At 38.1% G+C, this 22184-nt stretch overlaps 2 protein-coding genes across 8 annotated transcripts in view; one reads left to right on the top strand and one right to left on the bottom strand.

The window, feature by feature from the left end:
- cep85l (centrosomal protein 85L) overlaps positions 1 to 22184 on the bottom strand; it is a 91214-nt gene that overhangs the window by 24422 nt on the left and 44608 nt on the right. The window lies entirely within an intron of this gene.
- pln1 (phospholamban 1) lies at positions 9425 to 21364 on the top strand. 5 transcript variants are annotated; one of them, XR_016093830.1, is made up of 3 exons: positions 9425 to 9565; positions 9748 to 9799; positions 18806 to 21364. XR_016093830.1 is itself a non-coding variant. In XM_088928568.1 (3 exons), the coding sequence occupies exon 3, from the start codon at positions 16505 to 16507 to the stop codon at positions 16661 to 16663; it is 159 nt and encodes a 52-aa protein (XP_088784694.1). In that variant the 5' UTR covers positions 9425 to 9565; positions 9748 to 9799; positions 16392 to 16504; the 3' UTR covers positions 16664 to 16972. The 5 variants fall into 5 exon arrangements, 1 of the variants encoding a protein (XP_088784694.1); XR_016093828.1 differs by having other exon boundaries at positions 18803 to 21364; XM_088928568.1 differs by lacking the exon at positions 18806 to 21364 and adding an exon at positions 16392 to 16972.

Raw genomic sequence — 22184 nt, 5'->3', positions numbered from 1 at the left:
GATTGCACACAAAACATATTTGGAGGTTTTTTATAATGTATTGTAATTTTTAATCATATCTATTTATATAGTCGTAATTATATACAAATCTGTATTTTTGCACTAATTAACCAAAAACAAAATGTGATGAAAATCAGCTAGAGCTATATATTTGTACATGATGCAACATAAATTGCACCCCTTGAGTGTATACTGTACATACAATTTATTTTTATTTCTATACTGTATGTGTACGTGTCTGTGAATGTATACACACACTGTTTTAAATTTCAAGGATAGCTATCTTCAAATAATGCATCCAGTTGCATTACTATTGCAAAGTGCCAAATGCCATAATTTCTACAGACCACTGCAGAGATGCCAGACTGCTAACACAGTGCTGATTTACAGGATGCCATAAGAAAGCTTTGTATCCCATGTGATGTCACATCTACAGGAAGCATGAAGAAACACACTGAACTCTTTCATCTCTGCAATGCAAAGGTTTTTCTCCAGGAGATGTTTTGAAACTGACAACAAAAAGTCAGCCAGTAAGGATGGGATTTTTCTCTTCTGTGAAGCGACTTCTCAGTTTTTTTTTCATGCCACATAGTTTCCGGTTTGAAGTATAAAAACTTCCTAGACTTTCAAATGCCAAAGCCTAATTTGGGATTCAACAAAAATAACCTACTGTATTTGTATGAAGGCAATTATGATTCAAGTTGCCAAAGTACTATGTATTTTTGTTAATCAAATATAAAGTAACTTTTATGGGCTTTCCAAAATAGCTACATTATTTTTCCACTCCCTCTGTCCAAGTTGACCTACAGCCAAGCTAAAAATACTTTCCTAATAATGCCCATATATCAGCTGCACACTTAGCTCTCTTGAAAACATGGTGTTGAATGCCTCTAACTGGCTTTGTGTCGCTAGCATCTTCTGATGACAAGAACCAGGTGGTGTAACCACATCAATGGTTACAATACTGCTTCACATGGCCAGGGATATTTATAAACCTCATCCTGTAGCTCAGCGTTAAAGACGCCTATCAATCCTCCAACCTATCCACTCCAAAAAAATTGGAAGTCATTAATAAATTAAAATACATTTAAAATTAGATGCTCCACTGCAATAATTGGGAAAGTGTCCAATTATTATTTCAGTGTGCATCTGAGAAACTATCCCATAGAACCTAGCAATCCTTTCAGTGCCCTGCTTCAGCACTTGGAACTGGAAGAAACTTCTTCAGTGCTGCTAGCTTTCGAAGAAGCAATTCTTTTTAAAGGGCACGTGGCAGAGTCACATAACATTTAGAATTTGTTGCTGAGATCCATCTGAAATCCAGTTAAAGGTTCTAATGAAATTCCAATAAGCACATAGTACAATATCTAGTACAATATCATAGTACAAGCAATATCTGTCAAGCACATAGTACAAGGACTTTAAACAGCCACTTTTTTAGCAGTATAAAGCAGGTTAATAGTTTTAACTATTAAATCTAAAAACCATGTTCCCGCTGAAAAGAATCCCTTCAGTTATCAAATGTTTTTAATGGAGATAAGTAAATACGCAGATGATCCCCTTCCTCTTCCTATCTGCGGTCTTGTCATATTTGTATTTAGCAGGCTGCTACTGTATTTGATTGTCACCCAGCAACAGAACAGCAAATATTTGGACACCCCACAAAAAGATTTTTAGAAAGCAGATTTAATAATAATAATAATTAATAATTGCTTACACTTATATAGCGCTTTTCTGGACACTCCACTCAAAGCGCTTTACAGGTAATGGGGGCTCCCCTCCACCACCACCAATGTGCAGCATCCATCTGGATGATGCGACGGCAGCCATAGTGCGCCAGAACGCTCACCACACAGCAGCTATCAGTGGGGAGGAGAGCAGAGTAATGTAGCCAATTCATAGAGGGGGATTATTAGGAGGCATGGGAAATTTGGCCAGGACGCAGGGGTTGCACCCCTACTCTTTTCGAGAAACGCCCTGGGATTTTTAATGACCACAGAGAGTCAGGACCTCGGTTTTACGTCTCATCCGAAGGACGGCGCCTGTTTACAGTATAGTGTCCCCGTCACTATACTGGGGCATTAGGACCCATATGGACCGCAGGGCGAGCGCCCCCTGCTGGCCCCACTAACACCTCTTCCAGGAGCAACCTTAGTTTTTCCCAGGAGGTCTCCCATCCAGGTACTGACCAGGCTCACACCTGCTTAGCTTCAGTGGGTTGCCAGTTGTGAGTTGCAGGGTGATATGGCTGTTGGCAAAATAAATTAAAAATTTATTTTAAATTTTCTTTGCACTTATGTCTCTGTGTATATATCTCTGTAAAAGAGAGGCCGAAAGAAATAAAGTCAGTGATTCTGGGATTTTCAAACCACTCTATAAACAGCATACACAAAATTACAAAATTACACAGGCCAAGGAAATGTGCTGTTGTAAGGTTCACAAGAAAACATATACAGTAACTCTCTATGGACACAGTAAAAAAACAATTGCTGTTTTAGTTCATGGAAAACCCAAGTGACCGGAAATGTCAGTGCAGCGATCGTCACATGTATAGTATTTAATTTAAGACTTGGAATGCTTGGCTCAAATCCTCTGTGAAGTTACTTTATCTACAGTGTCTCTTTGTTAGTGTAAAAGTGAATAGAGTCCTGCTTTACAGAATGAGTAATTAAGATATTCTTTTTGACAGGCAACCCATTAGAACTTGAGTACAAAAAAGCATCTTTGGGCATTCTGCTTTTCACAACATATTATACAGATAATCTAAGATGTAAGATTTTCCATCTTTGTGCACTGGAGAACCTTTTGATGGGCATGAAGTCACAGAAATAGTCTACACAGCTCTAAGATTGCAAGACAGGTATATTATATATAGATATTCTTGGAATGAGAGGGCTTTGTTCAGTTTAAAACAATTTATTGAATGGAAATTGCAGTGTTAAGCCATGTTTATTTGTTTAGTAACTACCATATGCATTTAAACTAATTTTCAAGCAATCTCTACTTTGCAGTTTTTGTATCTTAGAAGACCTTTTCATAGCAATACTAAAGTATGCTTTTGTAACACAAACACTCCTGGAAATTATGTGTCATCACTCTTTTGTGTTCTTGGTATTATTAATGTGAATGATCCTATTCTGTTTTAAGTCACTGTTTTGATCATATGAAAGGAGATTTCGTTAGGTTTTTAGATAGACAGCATTTCTCTAATGTAACCAGTCTGCCTATGAACTGTAAAAAGAGAAAAGGGGGAAGGGTGGGCACAAGCAAAGAGGAAAACCAGTGGATTGTGATCACTAAAAAAGTGCATACATAGGCATTTCACTATCATCAGTAGTCCTGCAGGAAAATAAAAAGATAATGCACTAATGACACATTAAACTTTAAGCATCAACCATCTAGCCCAAATGGATCCAAATTCATCTAAATGGTTCATCTCTCTGAAGAATAAGAGACCTAACAGAGCCTCTGCTCATGTCGCCATGCTGTCGGGTCGACTAAGGCTCATGCAGATTTAGTTTAACCTTAGGTGAAATATCTGGGGCATAGCTTTCATTCTCCACCCACTGATAACACGCTCTCTATTAGGAACCTCCAAGCTGGAGTCATGGTCACATCAAGGAAACTGTGTCACAGCTCAAACGGAGTCTGTTTTCATTCCGCCAGCTCTCCAGTGCCACTACTCTGACACTGCATTTACCAAATTTCTCCTGAAGTACTGTTCAAAATGCAACAAACACAACAGAATACTCTGCAGAGTTAGCAGCACTCCTGAAATAGGAACAAATGGTAATGTGATTTTATTATGAAACACTATCACAAGACCCTGAATATACGAACTGCGTTCTAGTGCAGTAACAATGCAGAGAGTACTCCCTTGTGTAAAGAGAGACGTCTGTAGGAGAGGATGTAATGATCACTGAGTGAGTGTTACATTTAAAGTTCAAGGAAAAAGCTGGAACAGAGAAGGTGTTTACTCAGAAGACAGTCAGTGGTAGTTCTGGAATGCTGGCTGGCCAGTATAAAAGCAAAGCTCATATAAATTATAACAATTATAACAACCAACATAACACAAGATGGTGCACAAGATGAAACTGCAGAGAAGTTAAATAAGGTAATTCAAGCACTAATGCTGCATCAGACTAATGTAAAAAATTAATAATTTATACAGCACAAAGGTGAGCAGAAGGAGTGCATAAAGAAGAGCACTCTTTTTCCCTGGGGCATTCCCTCTAAAATCATAGGAAGGTCTTGAATTCAGATATTTTTATCCGGTTCCAGAGATAATGAGACATTCTACAGGTCTCAGAGACATTGGAGAAACCCTTAGGAAGGAGTGGAATGAGAGCAAGACTAAGACAACAGCATGAGTGACTGTCAGGGACTGCCTCAGGCAAAGCCGAGAGACCAGGTGTGAGCCCACTGAAATCCTGTAGGCTGCAGGGCTCAAGGGGCTCACAGCTACAGCCCTGGAGGGCCTCGATGTTTCCCGTTTTCTTTCCACTTGACCCCTTAATTACTTCACTCATTAATTACTGAACCCTTGCCCCTTAAGTTCTGGAGATTCAGCAAGATCTGTAAAACCTGCTGGACATTGGCCCATGTGACCAGAATTGGGCTGTGACACACTGGGCACCACAGGGGCAAACAGCAGAGGAGCCATCATCAGTGAGGCCACTGAAGCAAACCAGGAAAGTTGTAAGATGGCTCTGGATCAGAAGGAGTGATCTGTGGGAGTCAGCTCAATCCCTCTTGGGCACAAATTGTGATGTGTTCAGACTCCACTGTGCTAAAACACTCTAAACACCTTCTGACACCAGGTCACATTAGTGTTGAGCATCAAGAGATGTTGACTAGTATTGTTCTGTACAGCAACTTGAGATGAAAGGAGCTATATAAAACTTAATTTCAGTTCTCGTAATTTCTCTTTTGACAGCACAAAACTCATCCATTACCAAAGTCATGAAGTGTAATTTCTATTTCCTGATAGCTGACTTAAAAGATGAGCTGCTAATAATCATTGCCATGGGACTTACAAGGAAAAATATACAGCAATATGTACAGATATAGCCACCAGGTTTGTCCTTTAACTCTTCTGAACATTAAGTGCTTTTGCTTTTAAACATTTTCTTAGCACTCAAGGGTTTGCTTTTTAGAAATATGTGTTAGATACCAACATTTCATTGAACTACCTAATCATAGATAAAATTAAAAAATAATTAAGAAAAAAATAAAGCAAAGATTACACGGCCAGAGAATGCCTACAAATCCTGTAATTTAAGGTATGTGGTTATAAGCTGCAATAAGGCTCAATAATTCATTTCACAACATTTCTGGCAAGACTGAGACATGGCTCTTACCATGTCACATAACACAGCTAATCTGCTTGCATTTCCTAGAATGTTATCTCTGTCTACTCTTCTACTACAATCCTCCAGACACCAGCTTTTCAGCACACAGTTCCTATTTCAGGCAGACAAGCTGCCAATAAGTCGATTTCCCACACATCATACTCAGAACAGTTTGGTAGAAGAATCAAAGACATACTCAAACATAAGACGTAACATTAGTTGCTCATAACATAATGTAAGGATATGTATAAATGTATATTAATGTGTATACATTTATATACTTATATACAATACAATTATATACAATGTATATAAATGGGTATAAATGTAAGGATATGTATATATACTCTTGTCTTGTATGCATTATATAATATAATATATATACTGTATGTCTTGTATTATATATTTCAGTTATACAAGATCAAGATCAACAGAAAATGTAGCTAAAGGATGAAGGAATCAGCCATGATTCACCGAATTGTAAATGCTATGATACACACTTTTTTTTATATCTGTGGATTTTCAGATTTTTTTGTTGCTGTATAATGTCTGGGTGTTATAATCAGAAGAGTGTTAAATTCCTAATATTTTCTTTACCAGAACTCCTGAAATATTTATAGGGATTTACATTTTCCCCAATGTTTCCTCTTAAAGCTAAAACCTCGCATTTATTCTGTATACAAAGTTACACTTTCAAAGGATCAATATAATCAGATATCACAAGTGTTAGGAGTCCAGGTCACATTTCCTATCAGGACAACTTTTCTTGGAATGGGACCAGGAAGAAGGAAATCCTTAAGAGTCTGGTGCAGTACAGGCTTTTTCAGCCATCAGGATGAAAGCAATTCCCACAATACGCCCTATCTTTACTACATAAATACCAACGAGAACAAGAGCAAGCACAGACTGAGCTCAGCTGCCACTCTCTCATTATCAGATTGGAACATAAAACAGACTTCGTGCACAGCTCTGCCTTGTCCCTGAAAACAGCAGGAGAGCCACAAATAACCAGGGACCTGGGTACAGAAGACACAGCAGGTGTTAGGATGACTGGTGCACAGCACTAATCTCAATAATTTAGTCAAACACAGGCGCATTATACCCAGGGGCTGAAGATGCATCTCCTTTGCCTTCATACACACACCAGAGCAACCAACTATTTCTTCCTGTTTCTTTCCTCACATACCATGCTTTGAGCTGTCGAATGCTGTTATTGCAAAGAGGAAATTAATTCCAATGGAAAACACTGCAGAGCTCGATTTACTGATGTCTACAAAAGATGAGACAAGATTATTCCTTGCAATTTTAACAAGCCTCCTTGCAATGTCACCACATGCCTCAGATCCTCAGATCAGCAATTTCCCTCACGGGATCAATAAGGTATCTATCTATCCTGGCTGAAAACTGAAGTTGGTAAAAGCAGTTGTATGGAAATAAATGAATTCTGAGTGATAACCTCCTAAAGGTTCACACCAAGACATGGGTAGCACCCCTCGTTCAGCTGTGAAAACATTTTTTTCTTTTATTTAATACTGAAATTACCCGTCATTTAGCTGGAAATTAGGTCTAACCAGTTATAATAACGGCTTGCAGTTACAGCAGAGCAGTGTGAATCACAGAGCATTACAATAAACAAAGCTATGTAAACCAAGCTCCAGACCTATTGTAACATCCAGAGATGTTACAATAAATGAAATTAAATTTTAATTTATATACAGTATCTTTCATGTTTTACCACTATTCAAACAAACTGCTTGCATCTCCCTTGTTTAAGCCTATTGCCCATCTTAAAAACCTTTGGAACAGCTGTTTCTTAACCCACTTTATTAATTAGCTGTGACAGGTGTATACTGCATATGCGTGTTTATTTGGTATTAGTTTTATTATTGTTTCCCTGGGAATAGACAGAACGTATGGCTTAACAAACACCTAACACCATGTTGCAAAATATCATTTCATCCAGCTGGCGGGTTCTCTCTCTCATCCTGAGCTGAGTCAGCTGAGCGAGGGAGACTGAGGACTCTAAAGAATATCCAGTGATGATTTAAAAGCTATACAATACGAGCTCGCCTTAGCCATGCACCTTCATTACTCTTACAGTAATAGCAGTGGTAAAACAACTCATTATTCACCATTTGTCACTTAAACGTCTAAAATAACACCAGGGCAAAGTCAGAACATCGTTAACATGTCTGAATGGCACAATAAGAAACACTCTTAAGGCTTTTTTTTAACGGTAAGTAAGGTACAGTAAAAACAAGTCAAACCTCCTTCTAGTATAAGTACCTGTTTAGCATTAACTGTAAGTCTTTTTTTTTTTTAAAGCAAAAGGTCCTTTTCACACTTTAATTGAAAACAAATACAAACATCAGGCTTAGAAAACAAAAATAAGGGGGAATAAGGGTTTGTAGAATGAATGAGTATTGTTCAGCGGAAGTGCTTCAGGAGTTAGAGCAGCTCACTGGTCTGGACCCGTAATGTACCAGCTCTCAGTGGAAGGGGGGACTGTAAGACAACGCTCTAGGACTTAATGTGTGCAACTCAGATTACGCATTGCATTAAATTGTCACCTTCTCATTCATTGTAGTTCGAACATTATGCAACTGGTCTTCCATTATAAAGACAGCAAAAATAATTCCTCTCATGTGTGTTAGCATAGCTGGGACGATGCGAAAGACCACTGCCTGCCAACAACAGCAGTGCTCTAGCCAGAGAAAACAGAGTAGTTTATCCTTCTGTTATGTACCCATGTTTGAGTTCTGCCCTTCTACTCCAAGTGCGTCGAGCAAGTCATTCTAAAAATGTGATTTTGGAACTTGTTTTGACTTAAGAGAGGCCAGCTAAACTCCATCTAAGGAAGTGTAAGCTGGAATAGCAAACTCCTTTTGCTTAAGAGCTTTGTGACTGAAAATCTCTAGAGGTTTGTTGGCACCATGTTTGCATATGTAAACTGATTTACAAGAAAGGGGAAACACAGAGAGGGAGGCCTTTTACTTTACCAACCCACTGAAATACTGAAGTCGACACACGCAGGTCAACACCAATCTCCTATGTGCTCTAGTCTAACACTTAGAATAACAAAGACTCAGGGCCGATAGTGACACGTCAGAGCTAGCTGTTTATAAAGATTGACAACTAATACAGAGGTGAAGATCTTCAAAAGTGAAGAATGGCGATAATACTGTACATCCATAGTCAAATACATAGATATGAGATATTCTATGATTTATGCAAAATACTTTTTAGGATGATATTTTTACATTCTATGTAACTGGATTTTTGGCAGGCAGGACTCCCTGACGTTAGACAGTTAATATCATCAACATCACTGTGTATCAGAAAGAACTGCTGCCGAACACAAACATTGGTGACAAGTTATAGTTGTCTTAGCGCTAACCCTTTAAAAGTTTTTAGAATCCTAAAAATATTTTGAAAATGCTTTATCAGCAGCATATAACTGAAACGTATTGCTTTAAACACAGACAGATATGCTAAATTAATTTAGCTCTTGGTTACATCTTCAAGAAATTGATTTAAGGCAAAACCCTAAATTCTGTGAAAGGGAGATTGTACATCTCCAGGACAGGCTGTTGAACCCCTTTTGCATAAGTTTCCAAAAACTCACAAACTCAAGCCCAAATTAACATTATAAATGTTAGAAAAAAACAGATCAAGTTGTTAGCTTCTGAAAAACATTTTTTCTGGAGAACATCATTTTATTTTAGAACTCATGCATTTAAGTGATTGACTTTATTGTAAATAATAACAAGTGAAATCAAGCTCATGGCAACATCTGAACTTCTTTGTCAGAGCTAACCCTAGCAGTAGTAGCAATCACACCAAATGAAATGCAAATGGTCGAGTATGCACTGATCCTGTTTCAAAGGAAAATAGCACCAGACTCTTAAAATGAGGTATGTATGGCAACAGCAAACAGGTTGTGAGAGAAACAGAGTCCCTCTGTGATCACCTGGAGCCAGAGCTGGCTGCCGGCTCTGACAGACTGTGTCCAATCCGTGTTGCCAGGGGGCTGGATAAACAGCAAAACCCCTCCTTTACTCGGGGCGCTGCTCTCCCCCGCCTCCTGGTTCTGTTCCCATAAACTCTGTGACATAGCCAGACAAGCAGCCAGAGAACCTCTGGGTCTGTTGGACCAGGCGCTTTCCCACAGTCCGCTGAGCTGTGTGTCCACGATCAGTCGGCCAGAGTAGGAGGTAAGACAAGCCATCCTCTCCGCACTACACATACTGCCTGCTTGCGGCCCTACACTCCCTCCGGCTGAGAGACGGAAATGCAGGACAGAGCAGGGAATACCTCTGGGGACACAAGAGGCTTACACTGAAAAATCAAGGTCTTAATAACTGAAGTCATATAACCTCTCCTTATTCATTTGTAGAACAACACACACTGGACGTCGGGCCAGCAACCACTTACTGGAACAATTAGAGGTCAGTGGTGATGGAAAACTGATGTTGGTGAAGCTCACTGTTACATTTTCTATTCATCAAGACTCTCTAGATTGTGAGAGATCTCCGTCGATAAAATTACCTAGTTGTTCAGAACAAAACATTTCTGTAAAAGATCATGGATTTTGCAAAAAATTTTAAACGTATTGTTAGGAGATCTACAGGAAGACAAATGGCTGCAATTACACTCATCAGATTTCCATTTACCATCACATACCTTTCATATGATGTAACAAAGCAAATGCTTTTAAATGGATTTGTCCAAAAATAGCAATTCACCTGTCAACGAGATATATTTTAATACATTATATGGACTTTGTATTTAATGAGCTGGAAAACCTTTTTTATTATTCAAACTAGAGCTTTGTGAATCACAGTTCGTCCAAGACAGGCTTTCCAAATCTTTGTCTCTCTGAATTATTAACAAAAACCGACGCTCCTTTATCATCACTGAAAAACGTGGAGTCAAACCAGTCTGAATATGAACTGCAGCTACAAATATTTATATTAAGAGTAAGCATGGCATTTAAACTGAAGGCTATGAAACTGTAAAGGGGAAACATGAAATGTTTTAAGGCTAACCATGAGAATATTTAAAATATACAAAAGGTACAACCTTTATTGAATTGGGTTTTAATTTTCTATCCATCTTGACTATACGAACAGAATGTTTATTCTTGCGTGCTTTAACTTTACAACATTAATGCATTATAGTTTATATAACAAACCATACGTGTTTTACATTTTATTTACAAAATATATTTATTTTATTTTTTATTACTTTCATGATATAAAAGAACAGACTTACTGACCCATTTAAAATATTAATCAAAAAGGGTTCTTAGACATTCATTCATTCAGACAACATCGTAACGACAGCTCATTTCAATAAATTCTGTAACAAAACAGAACTCCTAAAGAGAAGAACAGTGATAAAAAATAGTGCCGATAATATGTTGCAAATAAGAAGTTGTGAAAAATATCTGAGGCTGTTGCCTGCCATATGTAACTGCAGCCTCATGCATTAAATAAAGATCCACAGAGAAAACTATTTTGCAGAAAGCAAATCTGAAAACCCACACCAGTACACTAGTCCTGTTACTGTTCATTATGAAAGTATCTGTATTTGCATCAAAGACACAGTGCTCTCTCTTGAATTTGCATTTATGCAGATGTCTGTATTTCAGACAAAAGATCCCTTCAAGCAAGCAAAGGTTAAAGATGCACTGCTGTGAAAGCTACAGTATGTTCCTCTGCAATTGTCCTCAATACACAGCAGTACATTTGGAAAATTATGTTACCCAGAAAATTGCGCAGGCCCTTTTATGTATGAAACTAATGACTGGAATGATGTGACATGCAATGGAGAACAGATAATATCTAAAGAAACTCTATTTTGAACAAAAACAAAGGTTTCAAAGCGAATGCCAATAAAAAAGGCATTTCACTATTGCTGGCATTGCCAGTTCTTTTTATTTCTTTTGGCTTCACGGTCATCAGGAGTCCTGCAGCATGATCTCCTTTGAGAGGGCGAGATAATTCCCTAGCAGGTCACACTCTAAAGATAAAGGACAGTCAGTTTCAGTGCATGAAGCAGAGTGACCCTAGAGATTACTTACTAATGCAATCATGGAAACAACAGCTCACAACTGCGGCCAGCCATACGTTACTGTCTGCCTTAAGATGACATATTTTTATGGGATATCAGCCAAAAAAGGTCTTTCTTCATTTTGCTTGTGAATTTACATTCGGTTTTAGAAGATTTCCTTCTTAGGTTATGTTGGAAATGTTGGTTGTTTGTTCTGTGTCTAGTCTTTCTTCAATGATGAACCAAAAAGTAAAGTGCTACTATTTCAAGGGAACCAATCTTTGAAAACATATTCAGCATTATTTAAGGATTATTACAAACACCTGATCATCACAGGTACTTGTTGCTAATCCTGTAAAAATATTTTACATGAGAAAATTCAGCATTTCTAACTTTGAACTTTTTAAAATTGTAGAAAATATTATAGCCAGTAACACCTGGCACTGAGAACATTATGTAAGCCTAAACAGCATTCTGTCAGTGAATTTTTGTTTAATCTGCACTTCTACTGCACTTAGTGCTTTGAGTTGACAAGTTTAACATGCCTTTTATACTGTTATATTAGCAGTTATAAATTGGCTTTTAAGGATTGTACACGTTCTTAATTTAAAATCCACATGTATATGAGGCATTTTGTCATTTTAAACTAGTTATTAAGAGACAAATATGGTTCTGTAGTAAGGCACATTATCAAAAAGAATTAGATTTATTTAACTTACTGAGAGTGGTGGTCACAAACCGCTTAAATTACAATTGTATGAGAAGCCTTCCTGCTGACTGATTGGACATTCTCGGTCTCGCTTGTCGATGCCTTCCCTGCTTTTTAAAGTCAGACCGAGTTCAGAAGCCCAAGTTGCTCAAAGCTCTTAACAACGTCAAGGATATAATGTCCACAACAACACTGTTTTGATACTGTCAGCACAACCTTACAAACAAGCCGCCTCATGAGTTATCTGACTTACATGGTTGTTCAGTCTGAATATATCACTACAAATGTTTATCAGGTTTGTCAAGTGATTGGTTCAAATAGAAACTAACATTTATTTACTTTGCATGTGGGCAGTTGGTTGTCATAATATATAGAAAATGAGACTGATAACTGCACATATTTCTTAAATTAATATACAATGGTAGAGCACTATTTTCCCTTTAGACTCCGGTATACAGTACTGTTGTATCATCTATCCAGTAGTTCGTTAGATTAGCAGTGCATGAGACTATATTCTTTTTCTTTGTTTCAATATATGATTATGCTGATTTGTTTGGACTGCAGATCTCAAGCAAAAATATTTCTGTAAGGAAAAATTAAAGTCTCTGTATTTGCCCATTTATAAAGTAAATATTACCAAGTTGCAGCCCAAAAACAAATGTATACCAAGATCTCACATAAGCCTACAATGATCTTTTTCAGAAAGGCAGATTAATATGGAAAAATATCCCTTCTGTGATTCTGAAATTATATATGCATTTGGAAAACAGACTAATCCTTCAATAAATATTTTTACTGCAAACTATAGAAATGATCCCTGAAAGTAATGTACCACTTTATGAAATCAGTCTGTTTCAAACTGAAATGGTCACAACATAGTATTTTTACACTGCAAAACCTTTTTTGTACTTTTGTCTGTACTTTATAAACAGTTTCTACGGGTCCTTTTTGTAATAAATTACTTTCAGTAGAATTAGAAATCTACTAAAAAGATTAATCACAGCATCCACAGGCCTTTTCTGAAAAGCTATGCTTTGAGAATTTTAACTACAAACCTAACTGTTACACCCTCATTACATTGAGTATTATTATTAAAGTACTGTTCACTTTTGGGGTTAGAAAGAACTGGCATTTGTGAGTGCATTTCAAACCACAATAAGATGTACACAGTAACATGTAAAACCTCCAATTTATATCACAAAACAGCACCGTACATGGCGATTCAGAACGAGGCAACCAAATTTCCGCTGAGGTGAACCAGCCCAATTATATTGTAAACAAGCAGGCCTGTGAATACATCTCTTTTAATATAAAGGAAATATTGCTCTTGACATAGAGATGGTTTTGTCAACAAATACTACTTACTTGTTGCGGTGGAAAGTGTGCTGCACAACCTGTACTTATTCGCTTTTACATCACAGTACATTAGTCCTTACAGTGACTAGTGAGCAGAAAGGGCCACTTCACTTCGCAATTTGTGCAAACTCGCCCAGGGGTTTGAGACAATATACAGTACTGTCACAAAGATCACCGTTTTCTGCTTAATTGGGAATTTGTTAAATTTTGCGATGCTATCAATTAATTTATTTTGTTACCAAGATTTAATAACCGGTCTGAGAAATTTGGACTGCAGTTCCCCTTTAAATAATAATGAAAAAAAATATTTCTCATTATTTTTGGAGCTATTCAAACTTTAAAACATTAAATGTCAATACAGTTGCCCAATTTTTTCCAAAATTTAATAACCACAGAAAATAGGCCAAAGCACTCTTCAATAACTATTGCAACAGAAGCACACTGCATCAGTCACCAGGGTTTCAAGAGCGGCTTGAATAAATCTGTAAAATCTTAAGGCAGAGAAATGCTGTGTCCAGATGTACAAACATGCATAGCTTGATTACGTTTTACAGACCACAGAGATATCACCCAAGCAAGTTGTTGGGAAACTTCAATATTTTATAAAGTAACGATTGAAGTGAAGCTAAGCAAGGCACATTTTGTATTCCAGTCAACAATGAGAACACGCCGATCTTGTTACTAGAAACTAGGGATTAACACAGCCATGGAATCCAAGCACCCTGTCTATCGGCAAGGTTTACTGTGAGGACTGCAATGTGGAGAATGACAACAATAAACTCTGTATCTGCTCTGGCTGTTACATAGCTGCTTTCTGGACTCACAGACCCCTTGTTTGTCTCTGACAATGGGTGCGTGTTTCAACGTATATGCCCTTCCTGTCTGTTTAGTAATTAGCTGTACTCATAAACATGTTCTAGACTAAATTTCTGCAGGTTGATTACAGTCAGCACCTCTTTGGTGAATTGATTCTTCTCTGACATGACCTGCCCAGCTGTATCCCCATCCCCTAAGGACTATCGGCATTTAGCATGATGGAACCAGGTTGGCTGCAGTAAAATGGGATGTCAGACTGTGATATGCAAAGGTCATAACTAAGAATAACATCAACTGCATAGCAGGAGCAAGCAAGATATCTTGCATCCACAACTCATCACTGTTCTGGACAGTGTCGTGTCAGTCACACAGACAGCTTCAAAGTCATTCAAAGACAGTGCACAGCTTGTTTAGCTTTGTGTACATAATCTAATTTCTACAGCCAATGATGCCAGAACAGTGCCACAGAGAGTGAGGAACAAAATGTAGAGACGCAGATTCAAACTTTCTTAGTGCGAGAGTGTCAGCGGGACATCCACCCTCACGTCATGAAACCCTGATGCTCTGTTCTGTCGTCTCCCCTTATATCACACAGCTGACAACTTTATTACTGTCTCATCTCATACCATTATTCCTGTAGTTCACTTGGCACAAAACCAGGACAGGCACTGCTATTTTGAAATGCATTTGAAATTTTATGAGTTATTTTTTTTAAGAGTCAATAAACTAATTTGGCACAATGTATAAAATCCAAAAAGAATGGGATATGAGTAAGAATCAGTTAAAAAAACACAAACACATTTCGCTTTAGTTTTACAAAACGATGTTTAGCATTTTCAGCTGCAGTAAGTTACAAGTAAAATACTTTTTAATTTGACTCTTATAAAGACCTTTTATTATATTATATTAAAAGTTTTTGCACTGAATTTTCACATTCTATTTTGACCTTGCATTCTGAACATTTTCCTGACCTACAGTATCTAATTGCACTGTAAACATAGCTTTTTAGTATAATTTAGATAACTTAAAAAATAAAAAACTACTTACTTACTACTTACTTCAAGGAAGGGCTTAAAATAAAAAAAACTCAGTTTCCCTTTATGTTCAAAGTTTTCAGAAAATTAAATGTCACTAACAAATACTTTAAAATAACATTGTCTCCAGTTCTGAACCTTGATCCCTTAATTTCTGTATCATTAAAGACAAATTAAAAAAGCTTTCTAACCTTCAAAGAGACATGAAAACTGTGGCAACTGTGAGATTTCAAGGCTCCAGTCTGACAGGGTAATAATAGCTCCCTAACTGGCACTCAATCAAGAGATAATAGCTGTGTATCAAACAACAGGCTGTGTCACCCTGCCACCTCTACAGTGATGTCACAATCACCACCTTTGACCATATTCTTTCAGCGGTGAAACTATTTCAATTCCTTTTTGACAGGTCACAGCTTCCTAATATTTGCATGAATGGTCATTCAGAGGAAAACAACATTCTTAAGTTACATTTATAGCAAGTATGTAAATTAGAAAGAATCATGAAAGTTTTACATGACTTTTCTGAGAATCCCCTTTCCAGCACACTTTGAAATTGAGGAGACAAGGCATCCATGTTTAGCTAAGTCAATTTAATTTTGGTAAACTGCATCTAATAAAAATGTGAGACTGGGCTTGAGGAACGATTTTATTAATCACTGTAGTATCTGCCATACATACTGACCACAGTTCTTCAAACATACTGAAGACACTGTGCACTAAGAGGCAAATACCAAGACTAAGACTGGCTCAGAAAAATATGGAAAACATATTATGCAGCACAAAAGACAGTTTAGCACAAAGGACAGTTTAAAAGAAACACTGCAGGAATCTTCTGTTTGTCTAGCAGAGACCCTACATAAGAAAAAAAAGAATTAAAACATGTGGAGGGTCCCATGGGCAAAAGTAGAAACAAAAGTAGATTAAATTAATAATGAGGAAAGTTTGCACATTTTATGTGAATGCGAGTCAACTAAATGAATGATTGCATACATTCCTGATCCACCAGACACGGAACAGTGTCTTATTTTTTCATGCTCACTTATCTTCCTTTTCTGCTGCTCCCTTTCTTAGCCCCACGAAGCCCCTGGCTCACCAGAAGACACTGCACTCCTTCTCTCTTGCCTGCACTCTCTTCACTAACCTCCAGCCCCCCTGCACTCTAGTCCTCTAATCTCACGTCCAGCATGGAGAAAGTTCAGCACATGACTCGCTCGGCTATCAGGAGGGCCTCCACCATCGAAGTGAATCCACAGACAAAACAGAACCTGCAGGAGCTATTTGTCAATTTCTGTCTCATCTTGATCTGCCTTCTGCTAATCTACATCATTGTGTTGCTACTCTGAACCCCCCGATCTTCACTGGACAGAGTCCAGCCGCCACCCAATGGGAGGACCACCTGAGCACATCTGCGAGGCTGCGGGCGGGGGGGGGGGGAAGAACTGTCGTAGCTGAGCAACACGCGTGGGATTTGTTCTGTAAAAAATGTTGCAAAGGACATTATAGAATTAGTCAAAACAGTAATACAAAAATGATTTATCTTTTAGAATAAAAAGAAAATTGGTTTGGTTAGTCCACCATGCATGAAGGGTTTTTTTTTTGCTCTTTTCCAATGAGACTAAAAATTAAATAAATTTTACATTAAAACACATAAAGATTTGTACTGTGAAGGTCCGTATCACTTTGCTTGTGAAACTTCGCTTTGCGTGCCTCACTGTTGCCTACTGCTGAGAGAGAAGCACAGTCACTCCCTGGCGATATTCCACCAGAGGCCTGGGCCTGAAAGCTTCAAGCACGCCTGCTCCCCTTCACTCCACGTCCTGCGGCCTGCAACTCTGTGCCACAGCTTGCTCACACAAGTGCGGACGCTGTACCAGTTTCACAGTCCGGCTCTTCTAGACCTCTGCTAGCACTAGCAGGGTGTGCAAGGAAATATGTGTGAAACACCGAGTATCTAAGTGAGAAACTATGCAACCAAACACTGGCTGAGATATACAACTTAAACTTCCTACACCCAGGGAACACAGGGACAAACTCCTTCTATGACACAAGTTTGTCTCTACCAATATTTTCATGTTTCTATATTACCTCTTAAAAAGATTTGCTAATGAATGCTTTGCATGTCCTATTTCATTTCCCTTGCGTGTCTATGAATGATATGCCACACATGGAAATATTATCACTGTACATAATTCTAAAATTACTTGACAGCACTTCCTTTGTATCTAAACTTAACTGAAAGATATTTACAGCTAAGAAATTGTTAAAATAAATCCAAAAAAATACAAGAAACCAGAAAGAAAAAACAAGACAATGTACAAATCTGCCAGATTGATTGGTTTAGGTATGCTTTGTACAGTAATTAATTACTTAAAAATCCAAGGCCCAATTAAATTCTGTATTTGTATTCACACATTATAAACTATGGAAAAGTTAAGTATTACATATTAGCTCAAATATTATGAAATTGCAATCACTGTAAATACTTGATTCAGGACCATACAAATTATCATATAAACTGACTCTTCTTCTCAGGCTAATAACCAATGAATATACTGTAGAATCTGAGGTACTTTATGAAACCAAGTTCTATATACTCTATATTGTTCTACAGCAACTACTCAAAAGCTGGAATAAAACAATTTTCACTTATAGCACCCAAAATTGAAATTCAAAGGGATACTTTTTCTGTCAGAATGATGGCATTTATATCTGTAGAATATATCAAATTTGAATACTAAAAATGAATAATGTTACGTCTTTTTTATCTTTAAAAATGATCTGTGTGTTTTTGCATTCAGATGCAGAGATCAATATTACAATGACCCTACTTTAGTCAGAGGAGTCATTTAACACAAATGTTAGTGTTTTTACAACATAAAGGCAGAATGGTCTCCTCTTGCATCTAACATATCTAGTTTGTCTGGTTGCTAGAAGATGTTTTTTTCTGCCTACTGTATCTCACCCATCTCTTCCTTGAAAGCAGAAAGCTCAGATGGACAGGTAGCTTGTTCTAGGCCCCTTCAATTTGCAATCATGCACTGGCCACAAAATTGACCAAAATGTTATTTATGCTAAATACAAAAGGTGTATGTTGTTAATATTTTCTTTTGTGTCTTGTGTTCGGTCCACACACGTTCCGAAACACATGCTGGCAGTTCAGTTGATCTAGTCCAAGATTTTTAAAACAAGTCAATTCAACAAATGGTTCACAACACAGAAACAGCTGAGCGGACAGTTTCATTTCTGCTGTCTCACTAGTAAGGTTGTTCACAAAGGGAATAGGAATGACAAAAGAAATTTCATTTGCTTGGTTCTAACAACAAAAAGGCTCAAGAGCTCAAGAGGAAGCAGAGGTGAAGCTCGCAGTTTGTCTGCTGGCACAAACGAAGTTCAATCCATTCAGCTTCTTTGTCCACAACAAGACACAGCCTGGAGAGCACACTGAGCCGCAGCTTGGTTTCTGACTGTTTTTCTCCCCCCAGTAGCTGAATCTGCTAATGCTAACACGACGCTTGAAACGCAGCAGGATGGAGTAGTCATCTCTCAGCTGTCCCCCTGCACGAGACCTGCAGCTCCTGCCCCCTGGAAGACAAGCCCCCAGCACAGCCTCTCCCCAGCATGGACCTGGCAGTCAACAGAGGCCTGAACCTCCTGCTCAACTTCCTCCTCATCGTCTTAGTGCTCATCCTGATGCTCATCCTGGTCAAGCTCATGTGAGGCGGCCGCCCGCAGTGCCCCTGAGCCACGCGAGACCCTGTGCGGGCCGCTCTGAAGGCGCTCGGGGGCAACGTGACCCACGACAAAGGTAGTTTATTTATGCACCTGAATAAAATAAAGAGCTTCTAAACAATTTCAAGGGATTTTAGTGCAGAAGAGCAATAAAGCAGGAAATATGATTTTATATTAAACAACACTGTCATAAAAGACTTCTCCAAATTAAGTCTAATCTTACAATTAACAAGTACAACAAGAAGGCCTGTTAACAAAAATACCCTGGCAATGGACCACAAACTGAAAACCACACACAAAAAAGTGCCTATCTGTGTAGACTGCTCACAAGAGCAACATCAATAAAAGTCAAACAAAAATCTCTAAGTGGCTTTAATGGGTAGAGCGATGGCTAAGGATCTGCTCCTGTGGCTGGAAGGTTGCCGGTTCGTATTCCGTGGGCGGTGGAGGAGTCTACTCCATCGGGCCCCTGAGCAAGGCCCTTAACCCCAGCTGCTCCATGGGCGCCGTATTAATGGCTGACTCTGGTCTCTGATCCCAAGCTTCTCTCTCCCTGTCTGTGTGTCTCATGGAGAGCAAGCTGGGATATGCAAAAAGACAAATTCCTAATGCAAGAAATTGTATATGGCCAATAAAGTGATCTCATCTCATCTTATCTCATGTTCCCAACTAGAACTGAGGAAGTGACCAAATGACAAACGGTGTGCTGGGCTCCCTCTGGTGGTAAAAGATGATAACTACATGAAGAAGTAAAATTAATGGTGGTCATTCCAGATAAGATCTTCCACAAATTCGCACAGGCAGGGCAAGCCAATATTTATGAGATCCCAGTAGTCCATAGTCCTAATCCAAGTCACTTAATGTTCAGAACAAGGTGCAGAACCATTTGCTGAGCCAGAACTGCAGGAGTGCTTGAGAAGCAGATGGTATTTGAAATCACCTGAAGAGGCTTAGTACAATAAACACAGCTCCGTTTTTCAGTTCCTAACGGTGTGATCAGTCACGTTAACTTACCTGAGGTCACTGTAAAAGTTTTCAGCTTATCCTGAAAGGCTATGTGTGTTTTCAAATACCATGTCCTCAATTGCTTTACAACAGCCAATCTATGAATGTATAATAGGGATCACACATTATATCTTTTCTTTATTTTATGTGGAATGAGATCTGAAATATAGTGACATTTCTCAATTAAACATGTACGGGTTCCTGTTCCTGTGTAGTAACATACTGTATTATTCAGATGTTATGGCTGTAAAATACAACCCTTGTATAAGAGAGAATGCTAGAGTAACAGTGGATTACACTAAAGTAAACTAACCCTTAGGCTTCAGAGACCACTGACATTTTAAGGAACTGCACAAATTTTCCCTTGCATGTATGCACAGGAAATCTATGTGTAGGACCTTGAAACTTTAATCACTCATATTTTTCTTGTTACATAAAAGAAATGTTTCTTATCTGAGGCACTTGTTGAAATCGACTGCAGCACTGCTACTTGCCTCTAGCCTTGCTGGTTGGGTGTGTTATACAGTGTGCACTGACCTGCACCCACTGCTACGCCACTCAGCCTAATCACATATTCGTTGCTTTTATAAGTATGTCATTAAATGCATGTAAAAAGATTTTTTTTAATGTATCACTTCTGGAAGGCATTTTAAGCTCCTTTGTACAGTGTGAGGATTTATCACAGACATTTGCTAGACAAGCCGAATAACCTCCTCCTGTCTGCAATCATTCTCATGAAAGGTGACATCTGAGCAAGGTGCACTCCTCCAGGAAGAGAGGACACTAGTTTGTACTCCAGGTACAAACAAACCTCCTGAAGACCTGGCATGTACACCGAATACACCTCACTAAACAGTATCCAATGCATTATACACAACTTATTTCTTGAATTGGATTTCAAAAGTTTCCATCATATCCCTTACCTACTATCACAGCTGTAATGTTCTATATACATTCATTTGGCAATATACTGAAATTCAGAAACAAAGGATTTGTCAGGTAGAACAAGTCCACCAATTTACTGGTAGACAATCAGCCTGATGACTGACGGAACAAAGAAGCTAAAGACGTCTTCCAGAGTGTCAGCCTCCATAGTGCTCACGTCGTCAGCATGATATTTGGTTTTCATCGGTACTGGATGGAACAGTGTGATTCTAATAAAAAAGCATAACCTGCCAAATGTTCAACAGTCTACATGTAAATTCACAGATTCATGTGGTTATCCTTGCTGTATTTTACATAATCATCTATTTGACTATTTTAAGCATGTAGATGTTTGTTCGATGCAATAAAAAATAAAATACACGGCACTGCTCAGGTTTTTGGCACAATTATGTTACCAATTAAGTGACTTAATTATTTATTTTGAGCAAAAGGATTTGCTTTTTTTATGGTTAGCACTGTAAAGATGTTAAGGCTGCCAAAGTCATGGCAGCTGTCTGTAAAACACTGAAGACTAAGAAGTCTGGTGAAGCACAATTACTGATCTCAGAGTTTTTGGCCACACTGGCATGATTAGTATATTAGGTGCATATCCATTCTCACAGAACAGTTCATCAACATCTGTGCTCCAACACCTATTACACACAGACATCTGCTTTCATATCTGGCAATTCAATTCCTGCTTTTAAATAAAGTGGAAGCAGTCAGCTCCACTCTGGCTTGGATGGGCAATCTTTAACACCCTCCTGCTCCAAAAACAAAGCCCATCCTCTTGGACAGCTAGGATGTGAAATCTGTTTTTCCAAACCGTTCAAAATGTAAAAAACTGAATTGATCATAAAATATATTGCATATCCCCCATAAATAAGCTTGGATTTCCATAGATTTAAATAAATGTATATAAAAAAATAAAGCTTGGATTTCAATAGATTTAAATAAATGTATATAAAAAAATAAAGCTTGGATTTCAATAGATTTAAATCAATGTATATAAAAAAATAAAGCATGGATTTCTATGTCCAGTATTATTTAGTAAAAAGGGTAAATGAGTCTCAATTTGAAGCTTGCCCTCTTAATTTACAATGTGAAATAGGGTATGAAAACAATTGTATTCTGAAGTTTTCAGAAAGAGATTTGCACTCACAGAGCTGCTTGCTCTTATGCAGCATTCCAGTATGAAACTACAGC

Source organism: Atractosteus spatula, chromosome 2 (assembly GCF_055471065.1).
Source record: "Atractosteus spatula isolate fAtrSpa1 chromosome 2, fAtrSpa1.hap1, whole genome shotgun sequence".
Taxonomy (NCBI): Eukaryota; Metazoa; Chordata; class Actinopteri; order Semionotiformes; family Lepisosteidae; genus Atractosteus; species Atractosteus spatula.
This window is presented reverse-complemented; position numbering and strand designations above follow the sequence as displayed.

Excerpts from the sequence above, each read along its gene's own strand:
- pln1 (XM_088928568.1), top strand. The coding sequence starts at position 16,505 with ATGGAGAAAGTTCAGCACATGACTCGCTCGGCTATCAGGAGGGCCTCC.